General features: G+C 38.3%; 1 protein-coding gene across 2 annotated transcripts; it reads left to right on the top strand.

Moving 5' to 3' along the window:
• The first annotated feature begins 1,449 nt into the window (after positions 1–1,449).
• On the top strand, positions 1,450–23,483 carry LOC131797599 (A disintegrin and metalloproteinase with thrombospondin motifs 6). Of its 2 annotated transcripts, none has more exons than XM_059115237.2 (27): positions 1,450–1,587; positions 4,796–4,879; positions 5,535–5,569; positions 6,100–6,172; positions 7,236–7,561; positions 8,368–8,518; positions 9,255–9,439; positions 10,166–10,249; positions 10,738–10,862; positions 11,343–11,356; positions 11,809–11,914; positions 12,723–12,860; positions 13,522–13,675; positions 14,602–14,700; positions 14,847–14,986; positions 15,395–15,461; positions 15,989–16,070; positions 16,870–16,997; positions 17,233–17,350; positions 18,064–18,144; positions 18,581–18,741; positions 19,427–19,559; positions 19,736–19,865; positions 20,107–20,317; positions 21,157–21,313; positions 21,774–22,100; positions 23,281–23,483. In XM_059115237.2, exons 2-26 carry the CDS (start codon positions 4,816–4,818, stop codon positions 22,094–22,096), a joined length of 3,285 nt encoding a protein of 1,094 aa, XP_058971220.2. In that variant the 5' UTR covers positions 1,450–1,587; positions 4,796–4,815; the 3' UTR covers positions 22,097–22,100; positions 23,281–23,483. The 2 variants fall into 2 exon arrangements, with proteins under 2 accessions (XP_058971220.2, XP_066023978.1); XM_066167881.1 differs by lacking the exon at positions 1,450–1,587 and adding an exon at positions 4,568–4,699.

Genomic DNA, 23,483 nt, shown 5'->3' with positions numbered 1-23,483 from the left:
AAACCCAGCGTCTTAAACCAGAGGCGGGTCGTGCCGCATCCAGAAAAAGCGTTATTTAACAAATAGAGAAGCCTTGACTGTGTTCTGTTCTGTTGTGAAGCTCGCAGGAAGCGGCTAGAGCACGAAAGATGTGTAGGGAGAAACACAAGACGCTCTTTCAACCAATGACAGCAAGCATCATAAACGAACTTTATTATAATCTAAATAATAACTCGCTAATTTTTCCCGAAGTTTGAGAGTCATCAGACAACATTGCGAGCCATGTTTACTCAGAATGATTAATTATAGTGTCAATGTCTTGCTATGCGTGTTATGTTTTGAGAAACGAGTATTCGTTGGAATTATATATTATATTGCACTATTAAGTGTCTTTGGCACGTTGTTTGCTCCATAATCATGGCTATCCTGTCGTGTACCTAAAGACTTTCAAGGTTATTTCAAATCCTTGAAAAAAATTATGAGTAAAACCATCGTATGCCCCCTTTATACTTGGTCTAAGATTTCTTACAATGAATTTTCCTTTTTAAATTTTACCATAGATTTCCTCTTAATTCCCATTCTCTTTACTTTATTTTTTATCTTTTTATCGCATCTTAAAATACAAGATAATCTCTTCAAAACGTTTGCTTTGCATGTGCAGTACTTATCTTTCTTTTATAAAGTGGGACTCTGGTACTATGTTTTCAGTGTCAATTAATATACAATAGAAAAATTAGACCAAAAACCTGCACACATAAACCTGAATAGAAATACTTTTCATAAAAAAAGCTTAATTTTCAAGAAATATGTTACTCGTCTTACTTCGAGCGTGGGACAGAAAAAAAATGAGGGTCAAGGAGGGATCGAACCTCAGACATTTCGCACTCCGACACACTATCAACTCCAAGCGGGAACTCAGATTTTATTTCTTTTCTTTACGCCCTAGCCAAAGCAAATAAATATCCTTGAATATTCCACTGCCGTGCTAGAAGTTTTCGAGTAAAACGTTTATGTTTCATGCAGAACACTTATCTCAGTTCTTGTTTTCTCACGTAGTTTAACTGTTATCATCAAATATGAAGTGTTTTTTCCTTGCAAAAAAAAAAGACGGGGATTTAACAGGAAAGCTGATGAAGAGTGGCAACAATGGATCCCGAAAAACTCATTAACACTTCTATGGAAATATATTACAGGTATAATCCACAAAATTCAGAAATAATAAAACACAATAAAGAAGAATATTGGTCCGGTATTTTACCGAGATTTATCTCTTCCGCTCTTAAGTGGGACTTGATTAGTTTATCTTACTTCTATGACGTTAACCGTGGCATGAGTGCTTTGCTCTTGGCTCAGGTTTCTGAGTGTTTTTAGGGCGTTATACAAAAGTAACCAAACATCCGTCGTCTATCAATGTATTTAATACTAATGACACCATTGGTGACTGGATTTCAAAACTCTCTGACACGAAAAACAATTATTTCAACGCGAAGAGCCCTAAACGGAAACTTGAGAAGCACTTTATAAACGCCGCCAATTCTGCCTGAGAAGTACATTCGGTTTCATATAAATTGAACGCGGTAATTCAAGGTTTGATAACAGATTACAAAGGTAAGTGCCTTAGTCCTGGTGTGCATCCCTATAACTTCAACTCCAAAGCCTTCACGTCTCAATTTGCGAAACGAGCATAAGTAAAACTGTTCCTAAGCCACTTGCAATTAATGACATGGACATGTAAACTAGCAAAAGTCCCCATTCAAAGGTAAGGAATGAAAAAGATATAAAAGTAACGTGGGGAGATTAAAAGAAATATGGAAAGTTTAAGTTGTGTAATTATAGAAATTAGTATCTCTTGTTTACAATGAAATATTGTTTAAAATATTTGCGAAAAAATTCAGAATTGTGATGTAAAATTTGATGGAAACAGAAAAATTTCGAATCTTTTATCGTTATTTTTCTATGAAATGAGTTTCTCTCTTGTTATTTTGTGTTTCGTAAACAACACGCTGGTAGTTCATGTACATGTACTGCTTGAAGCTTGAGTGCTATGAAGAGACTCTCAATGGGTTAACCGTTAGCCGTAAAACGCCTCAAAAATTTTGCCGTGAGGCGTAAAAATGACAAATTTTAACCGATAGTCATAAAAGAAGTTAACAGTAAAAAAATTTCTAGCGACAACAATGGAAAGATATTAACCGTTAGCCGTAAAAGCCATCACCCCATTATGGCCTTCTATTAATTTTGACAATATTCCGGGAACTTGTCATATTCTTTACTTTTTGGAGAGGTAACATTTTGGATTAAAAGGTTCATGGGAATAAAGATGACAAAGTAAGACTGACGCTTGTCTGAAACCACAGCTGTTGTGCTGTACACACAAAGAGAGAACGACAGAAACTTTAAACGAGACCGATACACAGTGAAAGGATAATTCAACTCAGACTAGTAAGACAGAGTTTTCATCAAATAACATGTTAGCCACACATTTAAAAGCAGTTGTAAAACAGGGAAAGTTTACTAAAAAATTAAAAAATTCTCGCGGCGAAAAAGTCGAAAGTTAAATTTTTTGACAAAAACAAATATTGCTTCAATTCTTTTTTGTTCAAACAACCAAGGGGTTAATTTATATTTCATCCAATCGTATCTTAGGGGTGGCTTACGAATATTGACTGACATGTGGTGAAAAGATCGACAAAACTCAAGTGTGTTGGGCGGTCATTTCCGAAAAGATACGCCTTCTGTACTTAGGACGCAATAAATTTTCAAGTCTTTTAATAATGACAAAACACTGATTGTACTGAACTTATTGAATGCTAGAGTAGCTATGAGTCGCAGTCTGTTATGTATTGATCGGTTTCAAGTTTGTTGACTTTTGTCGGCTTTCGAGAGTATTTTTTGTCTTCCTACTTAGCAGAGTTACAGTGAGTAAATACCGCCGATTACATCAATACAAAACTAACCAATCAGGTTTCATGAGTCAAAATTTTAACATTCGAACTCCTAACTCGACTTTGATAGTAACATCCGCTCAGGTTGTCGAAGGTTCAGTCGCTTGTACTGATAACAGTATCTCGCAGGGCTATTCTTATTCAGACAATCAGACTACACGATCGACGTTTTACCCCCTAGTTCAAATCATTTACTTAGATTCTAAATTAAGCAATAACAAGGCGATTTTAAAGTCCTGGCCCCGGCTTGTTTGAGGGGTGGGTAACGCTTTCCACAGGATAAATCTCCATCCAATGTGTAGTGTAGCGCGTATTGTTGGCACTTATCTGCTGGATAGCGATTTATCCGCACGTTGGATAGCGTTATCAGCCTTTCGAACAACCGAAGCCTGTAGGGTATATGTACATAGAGTTCCCGTACGAATCTCTTTTAAGTAGCCACATTCACAGCAACAGATGCTCGAGTACATTCATAACCTGATAACTTTCTCATCTTTGTCAATCAAGTCCTCTAACCGAAAAAATAAACAACCAACTGTAATAGAAAATGAAAGTAGCACTCATTATTAGTGATAATACCAAGTATTACTAACTTAACCGTTTTCGCTATAAATTAGTTTCTTTATAAAATTTTCGATTTTCGCGCTATGCATTCAGTCTGGAAGGCCATATAAAAGACAAATTTCAAATCATATTTTGTCTTCAATGATCATTGCAAACCATGCTTTTACAGGTTAAAGAGTCATCCATTCTTTTGTCACCTACTATGCTCATAAACTGTGTTTCATATATTTGTAACCCAAGGGAAATAATTGCCGTTCACTGCAAGGAAATTTCCTAGACTCAATTCAGTCAAATTAAATGTCGCCGGCTCAATACAAGGTTTCGAAAAGGCAACCTTTAAATTAGCAGCACTTAGAATCAAAGACGATTTCAGCAATTTCATCAACAGTATGCAGCTGATTTGAGGGGCACCAAATCACAATGAATTCTGGGTTCAACTCAAGATGAATACCGCCTAATAGTCAGTGTACACTGTGTGTTATCTCATCGTGACTAAACATGACACGAGGTAATTCTTGGTTCTCCCCTTTCATGGAAGTCAAAGCCAATGTGAATATGATCATTTGACATGCGATCCTTTGGTCTCTTGCATTTGACCATACAAACTCAAATCACGATTCAAACACATTAGGTGTAACAAAAGGTTTTTCCGTCACAACTTCTTAAAAGACACGTTAAATGCGAACGGCGAAGAAAGTGCGTACAAAAACCTAGATTCATGAGTATGAACTACCACCCGAAAACAATTTCTTGGCCGAGTTCAAATTTCTTGTGGTTGTTGTCTTTGCTGTCTCTACTTCTTTTTCTAACAAAGCGTTCTTCTTCAGCCGGTTTTTATTTTTTCATGTTTCTGATAATATCTGATAAAGATTAGTACAACTTTGTCGGCTTTGTAATTCTCTGACTAGCCGCCTTTTTCGGCCTCTTTTAACTGTCCTTCGAAGGCCCGGATACGCCGTTATCTTTATTGTCACATTATCGACAACCCTTTGTCCGTCGAACTGTTTTGACAAGGATTATTATCTGTGATACTATAAGATGACGTTTTCTCTCCGGTATCTCCAGGAGAGTTTGGAGAGCAAAAACGCAAACGAAAAAAGCCACGAAATACTTTGGCAGTAGACTTGCTATATTTGGTTGTCAATCCACGTAAACGTGTTCACTCCAGAGAAAGAAAAGTGTTCAAAGGTTCTGAAGTGAAAGTCAACAACGTAAAAAAAAAACCTTTTCTTTTGAAAGGTAAAATTTTTAATTTAAATTTTATTAATTTAAACTACTTACATAGCTGTGTCTTTTTTATCTTTCAGCCCTTATCACATGATTGCTCATGGCTTGGAATATAAGAATAGAATTGTGCTGGTGTATACTCGTCAGTTGGATTTTTGTAGTGGGTACGTTAAAATCCTTAATAATCAATAGTATTTTTTAAAACAGCAGATTTATTACGTCTTGTAATCAGTATGAAAAAACAATGGCTAGCTAGAAGATTAGTATGGCATTAGATTAACAAGTATACAGCTACATTTGGAGGGGAGTTGTATATATTGCACGAACGTATAAAAGGTTGAAACTAACAACTATTAGGCTTTGAAAAGTGGCCATCTAAAATGGGAGGACAACCTTCAGATACATGTAGTTTAGCAGGGTAAAACATTTCCAGATAGAAATAAAACTGAACAAAACATAAATTTTGTTGGAGTAGTTGAGGACTGACAAGGATTTTAAAACAAACCAACGTGAATTCTTAACGCTAGACGTTTTAAGGTGTACAAACTTCATGATAAATGCGGCTTTTAAGTGACCATTGGATCGTTTTTGTGAGCATCCCACTCACTAAGACTCGTAGATCAATCGTTTTTGAAAACCGTATCATCGGGAAACAGTCCGTCACAATCATCTAAACAATAACCTTATCAAACCGCACTTATGATGAATTGAAATTAACTGCAAAGGCTAGATGTACTTAAATGGGCGATATTTATTATCATAATTTTTTTTGATCCAAGGAACAGTAGCTAACTGGATAAAATTTTGTTTCGTCTACAGATGCGCTCAAGTTGAATCAACAGAGTATAAACAAGGTATGTTCAAGCCGATCCAGGGTAATTTCATTTCTTTCGAGGGAATCTTTTTATGGTACACACAGGCTTGGTTGAATTTCCACAATTCTTTGTTTTTACATAGCGAAACGTGAGATGTTCACCTAAAATATTTTCATTAGAATCGGTTTAAATTCAGTAACTCTTTAATTGGCCCTATCTGTATCATAGAGTCTTTATGAGAGCAGAAGAACTTTCCTTTCAACCTTGACTTTGGAAGTATTTGATTACGTTGTTAAAGGAACAAAAAAACGCAATTTATAAAACGGCGGAGGAGGTTAAAATGTTTAACATAATTTACACGCACTTTCCAATACCTCTGCTGCCACAGATTTTCTCCCCTTATGGCTAAAAGTGAAGAGTTGGTGCGCATCAGAAACTTACTGAACAACACACGCATCAGAAACTTACTGAACAACACACATAAACATTCATCATCGATCCATGTACTAACATTTCAATTTTCTCGGATAGCTGTGAAAGATAACTGAAGCTTTTCTTTAAAATTGCAGCCCTTAAAAGTACATCATTATATGACGAGAAGGGAAATACGAACATATTTTGGCGTTGACACACATGAAAAAGGTATTATATTTGTTATCATTTACACTGTAGAATGATATCATCCCCTACTGGCGAGCCAACAACGGTTAAATTGAACGATGATTTTTTAAACTAGGCCAAACTGAGTTTAACTGCGACTTCTTTTAGAGATCACAATTTTTTTTGAAAAATCACAAAAAAATTGTGATCAGATTCCTTTACGGATAAGATGAAACCTCTTAAATTTGCCCTCTCCTCCCAATTGTGACTTGGTAACTCAGTGGGTAGCCGTGGGCCAACGAGTATTTGAGAGGCACTGGATTGATTCCCGTTGTTTGTTAAACTTCATTATTAGGGGTAGCAAAGGGGAGATCCTGATCCTCCTCACGAATTTTTTTAAAACAAAATGTACCAAATTAAAAAGAGAAACCTCCAAATTTTTCTTCTCAAGTGCGAGGTTTCAAGAAATGAAAGTAAAATTCACTTCAGGAGGAAAATCACGCCTTACTCGGGGTCTTAAATTTACGATTTACGCTCGCCTTTTTGTAAAAAAATAAGCGTCGCATATTTATTTTGGCCTTAAAATTTTACGCGTCACGTATAAACCCTTTGCTACCCTCTTTTCTGCTGAAATTGCAAACCACCTGCAAAGATCATTTCTTTGTTTGATACCTTAGGGATCTCAGTCATATGAGACTCGTTCAAAGTGTATTCCCGTGTTGCCCTTAGTGGAGATGCCCTACTGATTCTTATTCATTAGTTACGGTACTTACCTTTCAAACCCTGATTCCTAAATTAAACGCTTATTAATTGAAAATGAGAACTGAATCTTGCTGAGTGGACAAATCTGGTCCTTTGGCCTTTTCCGTGATTATACCCAATACCAATGAGAAGAGAGAAAACACTGATTCTAAGTTCGAATTTTTCCGTCCCTTCCATTACCGCGTGAGTTTTCTCAGTACCGTCGAGGTCTTGGCTGCTGTTATGATAAACATTTTTGTCACTTGAAGATTACACGGTAATAACTCATATCAGATTTAAGGGTGTCAATGAACGACGGCGACTGTGTATTTCATTAATCTTTTTTTATTCAAATTAAATGCAGTTCCTGAGTATGACGTCACAAGCCCGTTCCAAGCGGATGAATCCGGTAACTTTCTCAGCTACAAACTGCATGAGCATGCGCGACGAAAGAGAGACGCCAGTCATGACGAACCAAACCTTTGGTACTATCAAGTGCAGGCATTTGGTGTATCCCTTCATTTAAATCTCACCAAAAATAATAATCTCCTAGCACCCGGCCTGGTGGTTGAAAAGATAAATAAGAATGGCAGCAAGGAATACAGTGAACCGCCGCACTCCGCCTTCTACGCTGGACACGTGACTTCAGATCCCAACTCAGTGGTTGCTATTGGCAACCATGATGGACTTGTAAGTAGAGCCGCATTTTGAATCTATTGTCGACAACAATTAATGGGAAAGGATATTCAGAACATGTGTTTTTAATTCAAAAGTAACAAAACTCGAAAATTTAAAAATATTTTTTAACTGATTATTAACTCTATCTATCCGTGAATTAAGAAGGTAAGTCTCTAAAGAAACAATCGTGCTTCGTTGGTGGGGGAATGATGAAGAGCTGACATTCTGACGATGGGTTAACGCTCGAAATGTCAGCTTCAGAAAGCCTTTACGGAGTCCAATTTACATTATAGCGGAGCTCGCAGAGCGTAGCCCCATAATTATACAAAATAGTAGTAACCCATCAAGCCGAAAAAATTTGGATGTACGACCCTCCGACCGTACGACCGCACAAGGTGCTACTTTTAACATGCGTGGTCAACTGTACCGCGGTACGCCAACGCCACGGCTTTGTTCAGTAGTCCAGTGGTCAGTGCACTGGGCTCCGAGTCGGACGACCCGGGTTCTTGTCCTGGCCGGGGCAAGGCATTGTGCCCTTGAGACGTGCGGGGAAAAAAATGTGAGCTCCGTCTTTAGGCTTGGCTAAATCTATATATTAGACTCAGTTGATAAAACTAAATTTTCTTATCATCCTCGATTTAGTTTGCAAATTGACTTATTATGATTTGTTTTTATTACACAGTAACTTATTTCATTTGATGAATACTTATTCACATGTTAATTCAATTTCAATCTCACGTTTGCTCTCGGATTTTACTGTTGGTTAACAAATGGATTCAGTCTTTTTATTTGTTTTTTTCATTTTGACTTGTTTCCAGAAAGGAATTATTAATCACTTTGGAAGTTCCTTCTTTATGCAACCGTTACCTTCCCGCCTCGCAAGGTACCATGGTGTTTCTAGTGGTTCTCAGCCACATCTCATTTTCCGGCGATCTTTGGATAATGAAGAGAGCAGATTTGGAGTCATAGGTGAGACGTATATAAGAAAGCCTTAACGGGGGTGGGAGGTACTCGGATAAATTTTTGCTGGGTCGCTTGCTTCTCAGAACACTTACCCTATAATAGTCTATTCTTTGGCCATTTATAGGTCTCATCTTAGTCACGTTTGGTAGAAACGAATCTTCTCATTTTTATATTCCTTTATATCACAATTTCTTAATCCCAAAAATGTGCAACCTCATTCTTATAGCTCTATTGAAACGCAATTCCATTATTATCAAAATGTAACCTCATCCAGCGGCCTATCCCCATCAGCCAATTACAAGGAAGATACACGTAACAGGGTTGTTTGATTGACACCTGACAGGGAAGTTTGCCCTTGGTTTAAGCCCCCCCCCCTCTTGGTCGATTCCAACAAACTTGTCAGGAAACAACCACTGACAATCTTTGTTCTCTCGTTGATATCTTTTCGTCTCTTAAAGTCTCTCATAAAGAATAGACTCACTCGTAAAGTAGTGATTGTAAAGCGAGGTTCTTTGCTGAATCGTCCAACGTTCAAAGCGATGCTTAACCACCCTTCCCTAGTGTCATGTTTTCTGACACTTTGTCAATAACAAATTCACTTGCAGTCCAAGAGGAAGAAAAACGTTCGAGCTGTTTGCATCATCGACAACCCAGCTCATAGGAGATCGCTCTACGACCTTAGATTTTAACCTTACGATGTTACTCTTCTTTTTTTTTTTTTTTTTTTTTTACCTTGGAACAGAAACACAGTTAAAAAGGAAATCATCATTAGATAAGGAAACAAGCAGAAGCTTCTCGAGTTCTAGAAAATCAAGATCCGTCCCAGACAAACATCTAGAGGTTCTACTGGCAGCTGATCATCTGTATCTGAATAAATTCCACAGCGATAAAGAAGCCACGGATCTGCTTTTAACACTAGCTAACATTGTCAGTACCTCATATTACTCTCCTCGTTTTGTCGTCTGTTTACTTTTTTATTTATTAAATCATTATCATTATTTGTTTATCTATGATATCTATGAATCTATTTATCGTAAAGCATTTAATAAACTTTAGGCGGCCAACTTACACTATCGACTTAGGTGACGACACCAAATTACCTAGCAATACCTCCCACTGACGCGGCACCAGGTCCTTTATTCATTCATTGAAATAATTTCGCTGCCGTGTCTAGTAGGCTGCATAGGGATACCAATTTTTATGGTGTCGGCTTTGCACGTTGAATCTGTTAAATCTCGCGAATAGATTACACGGCGTATACCTCCAAATTTACTATAAAAGATCTTGATACTATTGATTTTTCTTTGCTGTCTTTAAGCCTATGCAAACACTTTATCATTTGTGTTTTGATCCTTGATAAACCTGTCGTCTGCACTTGTGGTGTTCAATCTGTTGATCTATATATTTAGTTGTATCGATGTTTTTGAAGGCGCACTGGGAAAAACTGGGTGGGAATTTTTAAATAGGGGCTGGCTGGTAAACTGAAATATTAAAATTTTCATAAAGAATACACAGATCAGCGAATAATGGAAACAGCGTTTTCTTTTCTTTAATTTCTTGTGGGACATGATGGCTAATGGCCCTTAGTTCAATGAACTCACCCAGTTTTTTCAATCCCGCATCTAAACATGTAGAGCCGAACTTTTATTTCAGGTAAATGCAATGTATCATGACGAAAGCATTGGGGATATCAAAGTGACCGTCTCAGTTGTGAAGATAGTACTGCTTCATCATGGAGTGAGTATTAATGGCATAATAGCGCATGCCAGGAAATAAGAGGATGTAAAATTTGCTTAACAAAAGTGAGGAGGAAAAGTACTGACTGTGTGTTCGGTTCAATCCTGCCTCTGTGCCCCGGTCTAGAGCTCTTCAGTTGTAGGAACTGAGTAGCCAGTCCGATCAGTTTTAAGAAGAAATGGTCAGTTGTAAGGATTGGTTTCATGGAAGTTTCAGATAAAAACCGGTCCTAATATGTGAGCCCATTAGTTCATGGGAAAAAAATTATTGTTTTAACCAAGTGAATAAAAAATGAGGTGAGTAAGCAAGCAAAGTGCTCTGAAAGGCCTGTTTTGGACCTGTCCACGTGTAGCTTAAGCAAAGCATGTTTCTTTCTTTGGTAACCCTGCAACCTTGTGCAACACCAAGTGCTCTTTTTGCTTTGTACTAATAATCATTTCCTTAAGACTAAACAAGGAAGAATAAAACGGATTTATGTTTTTATACAGCTAAGTTACACTAGTAAGGCAACTTCAGGACAAAGGCTGAGTGCCATGGAAGTTTGGACTGGTGGTAATATGCCAGAGTCAGACGCTGATAAAGAACATGGAGACCAAGTTCTGCTTGTCAGCGGGTGTGTATAATAATGCTTCGATTATCTTGCTCGTACGTTGGTTATTTAATTCGTTAATTATTTTATATATCAGTCTTTTATCTATCCATAATTCTGAACATCTATCTATTCCTGCCTCCAATCGATTAATCAATTAATAACTTTATTTAAGTGTCAGTGATATTTACGCGGGGAAAAAAGCTCTACTGATTTGGGACACTAAGTGACAGCATTAATGGATTTTGTCATTCACTCGTTTGTTCTTCGATTGCTCATCCCGTCTTTCATCGGTTGATTTATCCATTCACTTATCACATAATTTATTCATCTATTTGCCTTTACATTTAATGTTACTCATTTCTTTTGTCAAAGACCAACGCTTTTCAATGATTTTACTAGGTTGTTTTTCTTATGAAAAGGCCATTTAAACCAATCTTCAAAACTCATCATTATGTTTTATTTTCTTGTTTTTATTAACTTTTGTCTTTATTCATCTTCTAGCCAAGGATTTGGAGGTAAGGCTGCCATCTAAGGTTGAAGGCGAGGGAAGTTATTCTTCTTTTTCTTTCTCTTTTCTCTTTCCCTTGTTTGAAAAGGTTCCAGAGTACATAGGAATACTAGAGTCATTTCCTGCCGAAATTTTTTTTTCTGGTCCTTTTTACCCCAAGCAAAAGACAGCACCACATTTCAACTTTTTTCACAAACTGAGAATCTAGCTATTCTTTATCACTACAGTCGGGCATTTGGTAAATCACATATACAAGACATTATCACCTGCTTATCTTTTCTTGAAGTGCAATGCTTAGTTTTTTTGCTATTTGCTTGTTTAACTGTCCCAGTTCTCAAAGTGTTATTGCTTGAAAACCATTTACGTAAGATTTCTATCTTTTCCGGTGTCAGATAAAGTTAGTAAGATTCTTTATGCATTTGATTGTACAATCTCCTGTATTGAATAATTCTCTCTCAGGATTAGCTCAAAGTGGATCAACCTGCAAAGGGTATGGGGCAAGTGTAAGCAATGGTGACTTGGGCCTAGCGACCGCCTTAATCTTGGCTCACGAAAGTGCACACGCGTATGTAAACTTGTATATCATAGTTTAATTAGAAATATTATACTCGATGAGAATCTTATGCACGCATGGAAATCAAATCATAACTATTGACTGTCTTCAAATTATTTATTGTTTTTAAAGTTTCGATACACATTTTATTGCACTTGCGCAGAAAAAGACCTTAAAGGGACCGGTCATTAATAATCTTCCGGGGAAGGGGATAATTTTTATTGTATCACGACAAAATTTACCTGATCCCCCGTCTAATAGGCAGCAGTTAATTAGAAGTAAATGTTGTATATTTTCTCCTTTATACTCCGTTGGCAACGATTGACCCTTCCCCCTCTACCCTCCGTTCTGCCTGAAAGCCCCTCCCCCTGCCCCCAGGCAATAAATAATGATTGCTTCCTTAGTGGGGGTTCTTGAGTGGAATTTTGATAGCAATCCGAGGTAGATCTTACTTTTAAACTTTGATTCCCTCTGCGAAGTAACGATTGTTCTAAGGGAGGATATAGTTTATTACATCGCCTATCATTATCCATGGCTGGTTTGACAGTTAACCTCAGTTGATCAGACCTAATCGAGCTTTGAATAACACAGCCCAGGGGTTAATAAGGCTCTGAATTAGTAACCCAGGCACGGCACGCATTCAGAAACGGGATGAGACATGTTCTGGGTGTATACGCTAACTTTTTACGACAGAGGACAGATTTGAGAGTATAGCTGAAAGAGATTTTCTAGATTAAACAAGTTCAAATGACATCTAATGGTGACGACAAATCCTACTGTCGCTTCAATTTGCACTTTTCATTCTTTCACTTTCCTTTAGCCTTGGTGTTGGTCACGACGGTAACAAAGAAGCTGGTTGTCCAGACGACACGTTCATCATGTCCACCACAACAACGGGAGGGAAAAATGCCTTCAGGTGGTCTCCCTGCAGTAGCGCTACCTTACAGTCTTTCCTAAGGTAAATGTTCTATCAATTCCTAGGATGGGGATAGGGGGCTTATTAAGGCAAAAAACATAGGGCTTCCAAATAAGGGGTGGGGGTAGTTGAATTTCCCTCCCCCAAGGAGAGGGGGCAATCAAAGAGGGGGGCGGAGCTTCGTAAAAGCCCACTCTTGGCCATATTGCAAGTTATTTGTTCTTCGAGATTATCGTCCGAATTTACCTAATACCTTGATAGCATCCATGTCTTTAGCTGCAAACTTATGACATTCAAAACTTTTATTGTACTGGTTCTCAAACACAAACATTTTTTGGATTTCAAAGTCACCCGGCCCAAAAGAGTAAATCTTTCTCCTGAATAGTTTTTAATCAGGCGAAGAAGGAGGGGGCGGACTTTTTTAGAGAGAGGGAGACTTATTTAAAAGACGCCTGAAGTGTTAAACAGGTGCACTTACTAGAGCCTTAGCTGTAAGTAAGAGAATCATTCCTTGAGTATTGGCACATCAGATTAATCTAAACAAGGATTTTTGACTTGCAACCCTAATGTTTATTCAGTCACTTGATGTTTCGAGGAAACGTGACTTTATGCTGAAGTTTTATTGTTAGGGCTTTTATTTCGCAATTGGGAAAAAGATTTCTTCATAAATCCATGTTTTTTCAATACATTTCCTTCCTTCTAGCGGTTCATCTTCGTCTTGTTTAAACGACCATCCTCTCAAAGATGTTTCCGGATCAAGAGCTAATCATACTAAATTACCTGGTCAAGTGTACGATAGCGATGCACAATGCGCACTTCAGTTTGGTGCCAGCTATAAACTGTGTTCAAGGATGAGGGTATCAAGATATTCATAAACTTAAGGGACCAGTCACTCTGTTGCACCTGGAGGGTCGGAGAATTTTGGTTGTATCAAGATAATATTTACCTGATTCCCCTTAAGGCTCTGTAATATTCTTACGATTCTCCCCCACTCCCCCCTCCCAATTGGCGGTATTTACAGTCAGTTTTCTATATTTCCCGCTTTATACTCCTTTGGCACGTGATTCTCCAAAATCCTCCGATACTCCTCCACCCACGCGATAAAAATTGACTGGTCCCTAGTATTTTCATAAAACCTATGAGCCCCAACTTTAACATAAAGTTCAAATGAAATTCTTCTTACATGTGTGCTGCAAACATTATTCAAAACAGTACTTGTGGAAATTTGTCAAAATTCTGGGCACTGTTCTTTGACGATCGCACTCTTGATTCTCCTGACCTTAACCTGTGATGAATACATTCTGCTGACTGATATTCTGAGGATGATTTTGATGCTTTCCAACCTAACGGTTTAGTAAATTAAATTTTGGAGCAATTTCTTTCGAGTGTCGTTAACCAAAACCCAAGAAACGAACACCACATATCAGCGCAGAAATTAACTTGTCAAAGAACTAATGTAGATTCAAACCTAAAGCATGTGAAGGATCTTAATCGCGGGGAATAGCGGGTGACCAGTGGATTTGGATTTCCATCTGAGAGGACGTTGCGAGATTCTTAGACCAATCACAGTACTGTGAGGCAAACTGATGTGTTCCAAACTATCTTTACCCGGCTTCGGTTGGAAATTCCCGTAATGCAAATTTGAGTGAACGCTGATGAGATTTTAGTTTTGAAAGGAAGATGCACAACACCCATTTTGTTCTATGTGATCCAAAGGAAGTTATACTTTTCCCATTTTAACTCGAAAATAAAATTATAACAATCATCATTTTGTTTCCTCCAGTCGAGTTGCGGCTCTTTGTATTGCACAAAGGATGGCGGTGCCTCTTGTGTGAGCAGCGTTGTGCCACAAGCAGATGGTTCAAAATGCGGTGAAAGACAGGTAAACAATATTACAAAGCTGCATTTGTGCTAGAATAATCTCTTCCACAAAATGTCCTCTCTCAAATGTTCCTCCAATTTTACTTTCTTGTTCTTTCGTGTACCCTCATGTTGCACTAATTGATGTGTCCTGCCTGTGATCAAAAGTGGTGCATTAAAGGAGAATGCGTTGATGACGGATCGCCGATGATTGACGGAGGTTGGAGTCAGTGGTCAAGCTATGCAGAATGTTCATATTCCTGTGGTGGTGGTGCACAGTACAGAACAAGAACTTGCACTAATCCCCCGTAAGTATATATGTATTCTTTTTCAACAGCAATTTGTGATCACAGCATTTACTTGAAATATATTTATATGAGGTTTAATAACCCTCCAGCCGAAAATAGACGATGGCCCTTCTAGCCTGTTTCTGTTTGTTTATGAATAATCAGTCATAATTTATCATGAGTCCTTTTAATAAGACTGAGAGGCATAAAGCAGACCCGTGTCTTTACTGTTTTTGCACAATTGGTTTTAGATTGGGGTAGGATTTTTTAAGGGGGAGGGGGCGTTCTCCCTCTTTCCTTATCTCTATGTCTGACTATTGTCCGTCCGTCCGTCCGTTCGTATGTTAGTTTGTTTCGGTCACTTTTTGTTTGTCTCTGTCTTTTTCTACAGTAATTTTTTTTCTTCTCATTTTTCTGACTATTTTGTAGACCTAAAAATGGAGGCATGGATTGCGAAGGGGAGAGTGTAGGACATTGGAGAATATGCAATCCAGAGGTAATGATAATGGCGGCAATAACGAAAATGATGATAGTTAAATAATGATGATAATAGTAATCATTATTATTATTATTATTATCATTATTGTGATAAGAAGAATGTTGATTGGGTGAGATAAACTTTATCAAAAGTGACATTGCTGCATAGCCTCGTGACCATAGTTATTATTTATAGAGGCATTACGAGACTATCTAAAGCAACAAATAGATCACAGCCGACCCACCTTGACTGAAAAATCGAAACTGATCACAGATTACAAAGGCCGAAAGCAACTTGGGTTTTATACGCGGGCAGTTTCATATGTTGATCAGTTTCAACGAAGCAGAACTAAAAAGTACGAATGAAAAGCAACTTCCGCTGAACCAACATGATAATGTTTTCCGATCAAGCTATGGAAACGTCGGTCACTGTAGTAGACAAAAATGTTTTTGACGACTAATTTCAGCCGGAAAACGACAAATAAAAATCGTTTTAGAATCTCATCAGTAAGAAATCTACTCTGACTGTAAGATCTATTATGGCAGGCTTGTCCAGAGGGAACACCGACCCATCGAGAGGCACAATGCACCGCGAAATGGTCAGGATCATATCCCCATAAGTTACCTAGTAAGTATAATGTATCTAAACATTCAAAAAAGGGACCTATGAAATTTTGATTTCACTACATTTGGGAAATATAGAGGCCGTCATCTCAAAGTCTTTCACGGCCAAAGTATCCCGTAGAAATTAACCTTGATCTTACACGTCTTTCACTTGGAATTATCTGGATATTTGAAAATCTTGACCATCTTTGGGTCTTGTTTCTGGTTGACTCCTACCTCTTTGTTGATTAGCTACCTCACGAAATATTACTTAGAGGGTTCGTTCTATTTTAGGCAAAATGCGCACACGGCAAGATTAATTAAGAGGAGTCTGTTGGTGCAGCTCTTATAGACTAAGCCTCAGCTTTTCTCTTATGTAATAACACAAAGAGTTCCTTCTAAGTGAAAACCAACAAAGCCACATTACTGAGGAAATGGAAAGACTATCATCTTCGACAAAAATGGTTTGAGCATTCATCGTGACGTGGTCGTCGTGAAATGATAGCTTTACCTGCCCCTTGCGCACACGTGTCGTTTGGTTCCGTCACGCAGCGCCTTCCTTAAAGAACGTGTATTGCGCAATAAGACTTAACAAGGACTGCGAAAGGGACTACTTTCCTTTCCATTTTGCGACCTATATTCAGAGAAAAAATTAAAGGAACATTTTAATGGGGAAAGGGAAATATAAGGAAGCGCTGTTTTCCTGTTCTTCACTCAAAAAAGGAAGCGTCCCAGGAAATTACTTGATCTGGGATTGTCCCTAATCCATATATCTCTACTTTACGAAGTATTTAAAGTTTTTTATTCTGTTTTACTCAACGCAGACAGACATCCTTGTCAGTTGGTCTGTAAGTATGGAACCAAAGGCCAGCCATATGGAACTGTGAAAGATGGAACACGATGTAACCTGGACAGAAAAATCAAAGATGTTTGTATCGGAGGCAAATGCAAGGTTCGTCAATAAATTGAAAAAAATGGCATTCTTTAAGAGGTTGTCCAACTTGGCTTTAGATTTAAGAACGACAAGTTTTAAAGGCATTCAACACAAACAAAACTATACATCATAAAACTGAGTAAGATCAATTTAAACATAATTTCTATTAATTCATTAAAGTAATCGATACCGATGACAGCTCTATCGATGACAAGTTGAAGAACTTACCCGCTTAAAATTATTTTAATCGTAGTCTGTTGGTTGTGACAATATTCTGGAATCTGGTGTGAAGTACGACCGCTGTAAAGTTTGTAACGGAGACAGTACAACCTGCAAAATGGTCTACGGCAAAGTACTAACGCCCTGTAAAGGTTTGTTGGAACACGGCTGATCACATGAATAGATGATAATAATTTACTGAAAGTATATTATCATCACTCCATGCAGGTTTAGATTGGTTCTCACTTGTGATTTATTGGAGGCTAGGTACAAAGATTAAGACCTCAGTGAGAAATTACTACATCATAGGATAGCAATCTGGGATGAGAAATACAGCTTCAGAACGTCTTTTGTTCTTGCTCCCGTTTTTGTTCTTTTGGTCGTTCAATCCTGGCAATCACAACTTAGAGCAACAGCCATGAGCACTTAACTCATTTGAAAACGATCTCGAAGTGGATGACCAAAACCATGTAGAAGGTTAGATTGATGACACGCATCAATAGTAGAAGCTAATGGATGAATCCCAAAATCTATCCACTTTTTAACATCCATCAGACGAACTCCACGAACGATTTTTCAAAAACGTTTCTTTCTCTCCCAAACATCATGAGCAGCATGAGTTCTGATAGGCCATATTTGATAAATAATTAATCTTTATGAGAATAAAAGGCGCACCTCAGTGCCGGAGAGAAATGCCATCACAGCCCTACAGGATCCTTAACTATTCCAAAATTTGCCAGGTAGCTCAACTACGGATAGGGAGAGGCCGTTATGAGGATTGGCTCCGTCGTGCTCTCCTGATTGATCCACATACCCTTAGTAGTCATATAGCCTAAGAAATTATTTTCTCCATTTATTGATTTAGGAAGTTGCACAGTTTTAGACGTTCCCATTGGTGCAACGAATATAACGGTCAATGAAGAAGTGGAAGACTGGAATTTTCTGGGTAAGGGTTTCTCTGTTCGATTGATAAAGTTTAAAATTTCCAATTGGAACCGCTCCGAGATATGAGCGTAGATTCCTGTAAACACATAGGCATTGGAGGAGGTAAACTGAAGTAGGTGACTGTTGCAATAAGCAATAGTTCTTGATGCTGTTGAGGGGATGGGAATGGTCGCCTTAGGATACGTGTTTGGTGAGTATAATAGGCGCTGGACCTCTGCAAGAGAAGTGCGAATGCAAACCCTGGCCGGTTCATTGTGTCGTGTTCCTGGGCGAGGCGCTCTACTCTACCGCTACTTTTCGTACTCTTGTACTGGGGAGTAAACACGAGTACCAAACCAAAGCTTCATTTAATGTAAACCGAAAAGTCACAGCAGTAATGTGATACACTTTTCTTTACAGTTTTTATCTTTAATCATTTTTTCTATTCACGACCTAAGGTGTAAAAGATGATTCTGGAAAAGACGTATATCCTGTGATGCGTACATGGAGTACATCTAAACCCGCTGCAGGGACCATTGTGTATTATTATCACGAAAAGAACGAAGACGCTGATAGAGTCTTCATTCCCGGACCAACCAATGAACATCTTCAAGTCTACGTAAGAGGGCGGTCGATGTTATTTACTTGATACCCTCATAAAGCTCTGTTATATGCTTATTATCCCCCTTTCCCCTCATCAGATTGATTAGCAGTCAGTTTACTTAAGTCTCCGCTTTACATTCTGATGGCAACGACTGATCCTTCGTCCATTCCACCTGAAAACCGTTCAATCTTCCAAAATCCTCCAACCCCCCGCCCCCTCCCCCCTCCCAGGCGATAAATAATCCAACACCATACTCAGACATATATTCATTGGGTATGGCAGAAAGTCAAGACAATAAATCTTATTGACTCTTATTTCGATTTTCGAAAAAATGCGGCAGTATAAAAGGAATGCTTCAGAGAAAACTGTTTGTTCTCCCTGTTGTGTCCAGTCTTGAGGTTTCCACTTAATCTGCAGCTGGAAATTAACATACGACATGAACAATGTCTATCAATACCGAAATTTCATAATCAAAAGTCGTTAATTAATCGAATTTTCTGAGAACCGTGGAAACGGAAATGAATGACAGCGGTTGGAAATGGGCAACTTGCACAAACTCAAATCGACAGAAATCAATGGCGTTCTCTAAACAAGGCCTTTTGTACATAGACGCACAAAGAAGACCAACTAATTGAAATTGCTAAATGATCAATCAGTAGATTAAGCTTCAAACACTTTTTCTCTTCTGGTGTATTTGTAGTATAAGCAATTTGTTGCAAGGCAGCCAGTGGATTACTCGCTTAATGAACCTGCTGGCGATGAACATTTAAAACCAGGAGCAGCTAATTGGGTTAAAGGCGAATGGAGTGTATGCACGCACTCATGTGCAGGAGGTAGGAAGATTCAACAAAACCTAGTGATTTATAAGTATAGGGAATAAGAAACTGTGGTGCTGCGTCGGTGGGAGAGTATAAAAGGGTAATCTAGTGTTAAATTACCTAGTGACCTAGAACTTCGTTTAGTTTTGAAAAATTTAACTCACCTTAATTTCTTTATTATCATTTATAAGGAATTCAAACGAGAACAGTGGAATGTATCTTACAAACAGACGCGACTTATTTAAATGATGCCGTTTGCGAAAAAACGACTCCAAAACCCGCTAAACAGCAGGACTGTAACACACAGAGCTGTCCTCCTACGTAAGTAAATCAAAATTTCCAGCTCATCATGTTTTTTAAACTCTGAAGGAAACCGAAAAAAGAGAGATGAATTAATCAATTTGTAGAAACTATCTCATGCATGATGCTACACGCATTTTGATTTGCTCTCACGTATCATCTTCTTTCCTACAGTTATCGTACAAGTAATTTGATCAGACATCATTTTGACGTCAATTACCGTTTAATAATGTCTGGCCCTAAATTTTTGTTTACCGTCTAGTTGGTACGTATCTGGATGGCGTCCATGTTCTAAGACTTGTGGTAAAGGAGCGCAAACACGTGAAGTCGTTTGTCGACAAGAGGTAACCAGAGGAAAATTCCAAACACTATCCGACTCCAAATGCACCGGCAACAAACCGTCTGACCCGGTGTCACGTGACTGCAATAAGATAGACTGCCCTGCTGAAAACGTTCCAGGAGATTGGTCAGCCGTAAGTGAAATTAAGAAAGTCATTACAGACAAATGTACCAGGGTTTCACCGAGAGCTAGTAAATACGTCTGTCGATCTGAAAAAAGGGGGCTAAATTGTCCCGCACTAAAATACAATGACGGACATTTTGGCGTCCTTTGAACAGATGGCGTAGATATTGATGGGGTACGGCTCACGAGGGGGGGGGAGTGAGGGGTTTGAGCTCTTTTTATCCATCAGGCGCTACGTTATCCGGTCGTTTCGAGCCCACAGTCGTTTCGTACCCAAATGCAGTCGATTCATACCCAAGTTTGAGTTTATTCGTACCCAAACCGCTGATCGATTCTTACCTGGAAGGTAAGAATCGATCAGTAAACGTTTATTTGAAATACCTCACGCGCGAGCGCATGGGCAGATAGCAATTTTTGCAAGTTAGTAGAGTCAAGCAAGTCTTTAAAAAGCACACAAAATTCTATTTCTTATAGTTATAACCTTATTGCCTAGAGCAAGGTAAGTGTGATATTTTTATTAGGATAATCTTTTGTTTATACTTGTGACTTATACGTGTAAGTGAGATATTTTTCTCATTAAGTATTTGTTATGACTTTTCTTTTCTTTTTTCTCACGAAACGACCGAGCTGGGTATGAAACTATTAAACTGACTAGGTACAAAACGACCCAGCTGGGTACGAAACAAAGCCCACACCTAATCAGGTCTCGTGCTTATAAAATCTAAACGCCTTTTTAGGAGGGAGATCAGACATCGTTCCCTTCCGAAAGTTCATTGACTACATCGATCACTTGTGATGTGCCTCGCTGCTTATATGATAAAACAAAATCATCTGGATTGTTATTTACAGTGTTCCACTTCATGCGGAGCGGGAATCAAAACCAGGAAAAAGTCTTGTCAGCGTTTAAAAGAGACAGGTGTGTTTGAGCCTGTTCCGGAGGTCATGTGTTCGGCAGCAACTGTTCCCCCTTTACAAGAAGGCTGCAATCAGGATGTAAAATGCCCAGGTATAATTATAATAATTATTATAATTATTTTATTATAATAATAATAATAAGACATAACGAGTGTATTAGCAAGCGAACACGCAATAGAGCGAAAAAGTGGAGAAACTAACAACAGGCGAAGGGACGAACCGGTGAACGATGAAATAAACGAAAAAAAAGGGAAAATAGAACGAACGAACGAAAAACTAAAGGTTAGAACGAGTTAATTTTTCGTTTGGTAAAGTATCATTTCTGCATGCATCCTTAAAAAGAATGTTAAATTTCACTTATTCGAAGGCTGTAGCCAATAAACCAACTAATAAGCTGCTTCAAAATGTTACTATTATCATCGTTATTGATATTATGAGTACTATTATTTTTATCATCACCCTCATTAATATCAGTATAATCATTACTATAGTCATTCTGATCTTTCTCGTAGTTATTTCTATCTATACACCACTCTTTTCCAAATCCTCAGGTGATCGCCTGTACGAACCATTAGGATGTTTCAGAGACGGTAACCCTAGAGCCTTACCACTACCGATCAAAAACTTAAGAAAGGGCATTAACTGGCGTGACATGTCCGAGACCGTGGCGAAATGCGCCAAGGCGACAGCAGAGAGAGATCCTAGTCTGAAGGTGTTCGCCCTTCAGTTCTACGGTGAATGTTTCTCCGGTACCAATGGTTTAAAGACATACGATAAATACGGTGCCCTGCCTTACGGTGAAGATAAAATTGAACATTGTTGGGAAGGAGTGGGAAGTGCTGGAATCAATTTTGTTTACAAGTTTGTCGACTAAAGTGGTATGTGTGCCTCAAATACTCAGGTTTGGTCTGTCTAAACGGGGCCGGGAAACTGGATCGAGTGAATGAACATAATGGAATATGGTCATAAGACTTCCAGAGAAAAATGTGGGAAATGCTTTCAAACGAAATGAAAGAAAACACTTATGTTGAATTTTCTCTTAGCAACCCTAGCAATAAGTTCACGTGGTCGCCTCAGCATGCATGTCCGAGCAGTCATGGCCGCTTGTCCGTTTTCCTCTACTTTGTGATTCTTAGATTGTAACAAACTACGGAAGTTAAAATGTCTGTTCGCCAAGTCCCCTTCAATCGTGAAAGATAGTCATTTCGTTGTAATGTTGACTTGTATTCTCCAAGAGTAGATGTAAAAGCCGTTTCTGTTTATGAGTAAGCACCGAGCACCAAGCTACAACGTCTCAAAGTAGCATCGATTCTATTTTTCCTTTTCCCCCTTCTGCTGAATCCCCTCTCCAATGGATGGTTAATTGTACTGATGTGACCGTGCTCCCAAACTGGTTTACTAGCCATAATTTTTTTTTTGAGTTTGATACATCTACAAGGAAAATATAGAATGTATGTTTTGTAGCACGATGATGATGTTTTGCTATTAGCCGGTTCTGTTTGCTAACTAAGGACCTTAAACAGTCAGGACGGCAACGCCAAGGAAGACTTCGATTAAAAATGAATTTCTGCCTTAAATTAGAATTTCAAAAATGGCTGCATTTGTTTACCGTCTCATACGGCGCCACACCTCAACTTCAGCAAAACGTTTAAAGAAGCGTTGAGTTCCATATGGAAATTAAAATAATTTGCCGTCGCGGTTTCGGTTCGCAGACGACGCAAATTGTGATGATTTCACGTTGTTGTTTTGTATAGGACGGCTAAGAAATGTACAAAGTTTTAAAATGCACGTGCTGAGCTATTGTTCTGACCAACTCACAAGGCAAAACTATTGAGGAGCTTCTTGGCTTACTCTTAAGAGGGCTGATATCTTTACAGAGAATGAGTTTATTGGGGATCACAAGCAAAGCAAAAGAATCTGGGATTTATGAAGCAAACCAAAAGAAATGTTAGGGAAGAGAGGGAATAGCTTCCGATGAACTAACATTTCATACAGAGGAGAAGCAATACTTCATGTCAATCACTAACTTTACATTTTCTGCGTTATTTTTTTCCGCAGGATTGGACTGATGATAAAACCTCTCTGAATACGATGTGAAGAATATTCAAACAAGATCAAAGAAAAAGGAATTAAGGAAAAAAATATCAAGCACCTAACATAACAGTTTATGTAGTTACGAATACTTAGCGCCATTTTTCTTCCGTTTGCAAAAAAAAAACTTACTGTTAAGGTATCATGGGTGAAATATTAAACAGTCTAAA

The sequence above is a fragment of the Pocillopora verrucosa genome, chromosome 6, assembly GCF_036669915.1.
Source record: "Pocillopora verrucosa isolate sample1 chromosome 6, ASM3666991v2, whole genome shotgun sequence".
NCBI lineage: Eukaryota > Metazoa > Cnidaria > Anthozoa > Scleractinia > Pocilloporidae > Pocillopora > Pocillopora verrucosa.
Note: the sequence above shows the minus strand (reverse complement) of the source record. Positions and strands in the feature narration are given on the sequence as shown.

Bases quoted from the DNA above. Each gene is read 5' to 3' on its own strand.
- LOC131797599 (XM_059115237.2), top strand. From the start codon at position 4,816: ATGGCTTGGAATATAAGAATAGAATTGTGCTGGTGTATACTCGTCAGT. The intron at 5,570-6,099 runs GTATGTTCAAGC...TTAAAATTGCAG, and splicing joins ATCAACAGAGTATAAACAAG to CCCTTAAAAGTACATCATTA. The intron at 20,318-21,156 runs GTAAGTGAAATT...TGTTATTTACAG, and splicing joins TTCCAGGAGATTGGTCAGCC to TGTTCCACTTCATGCGGAGC.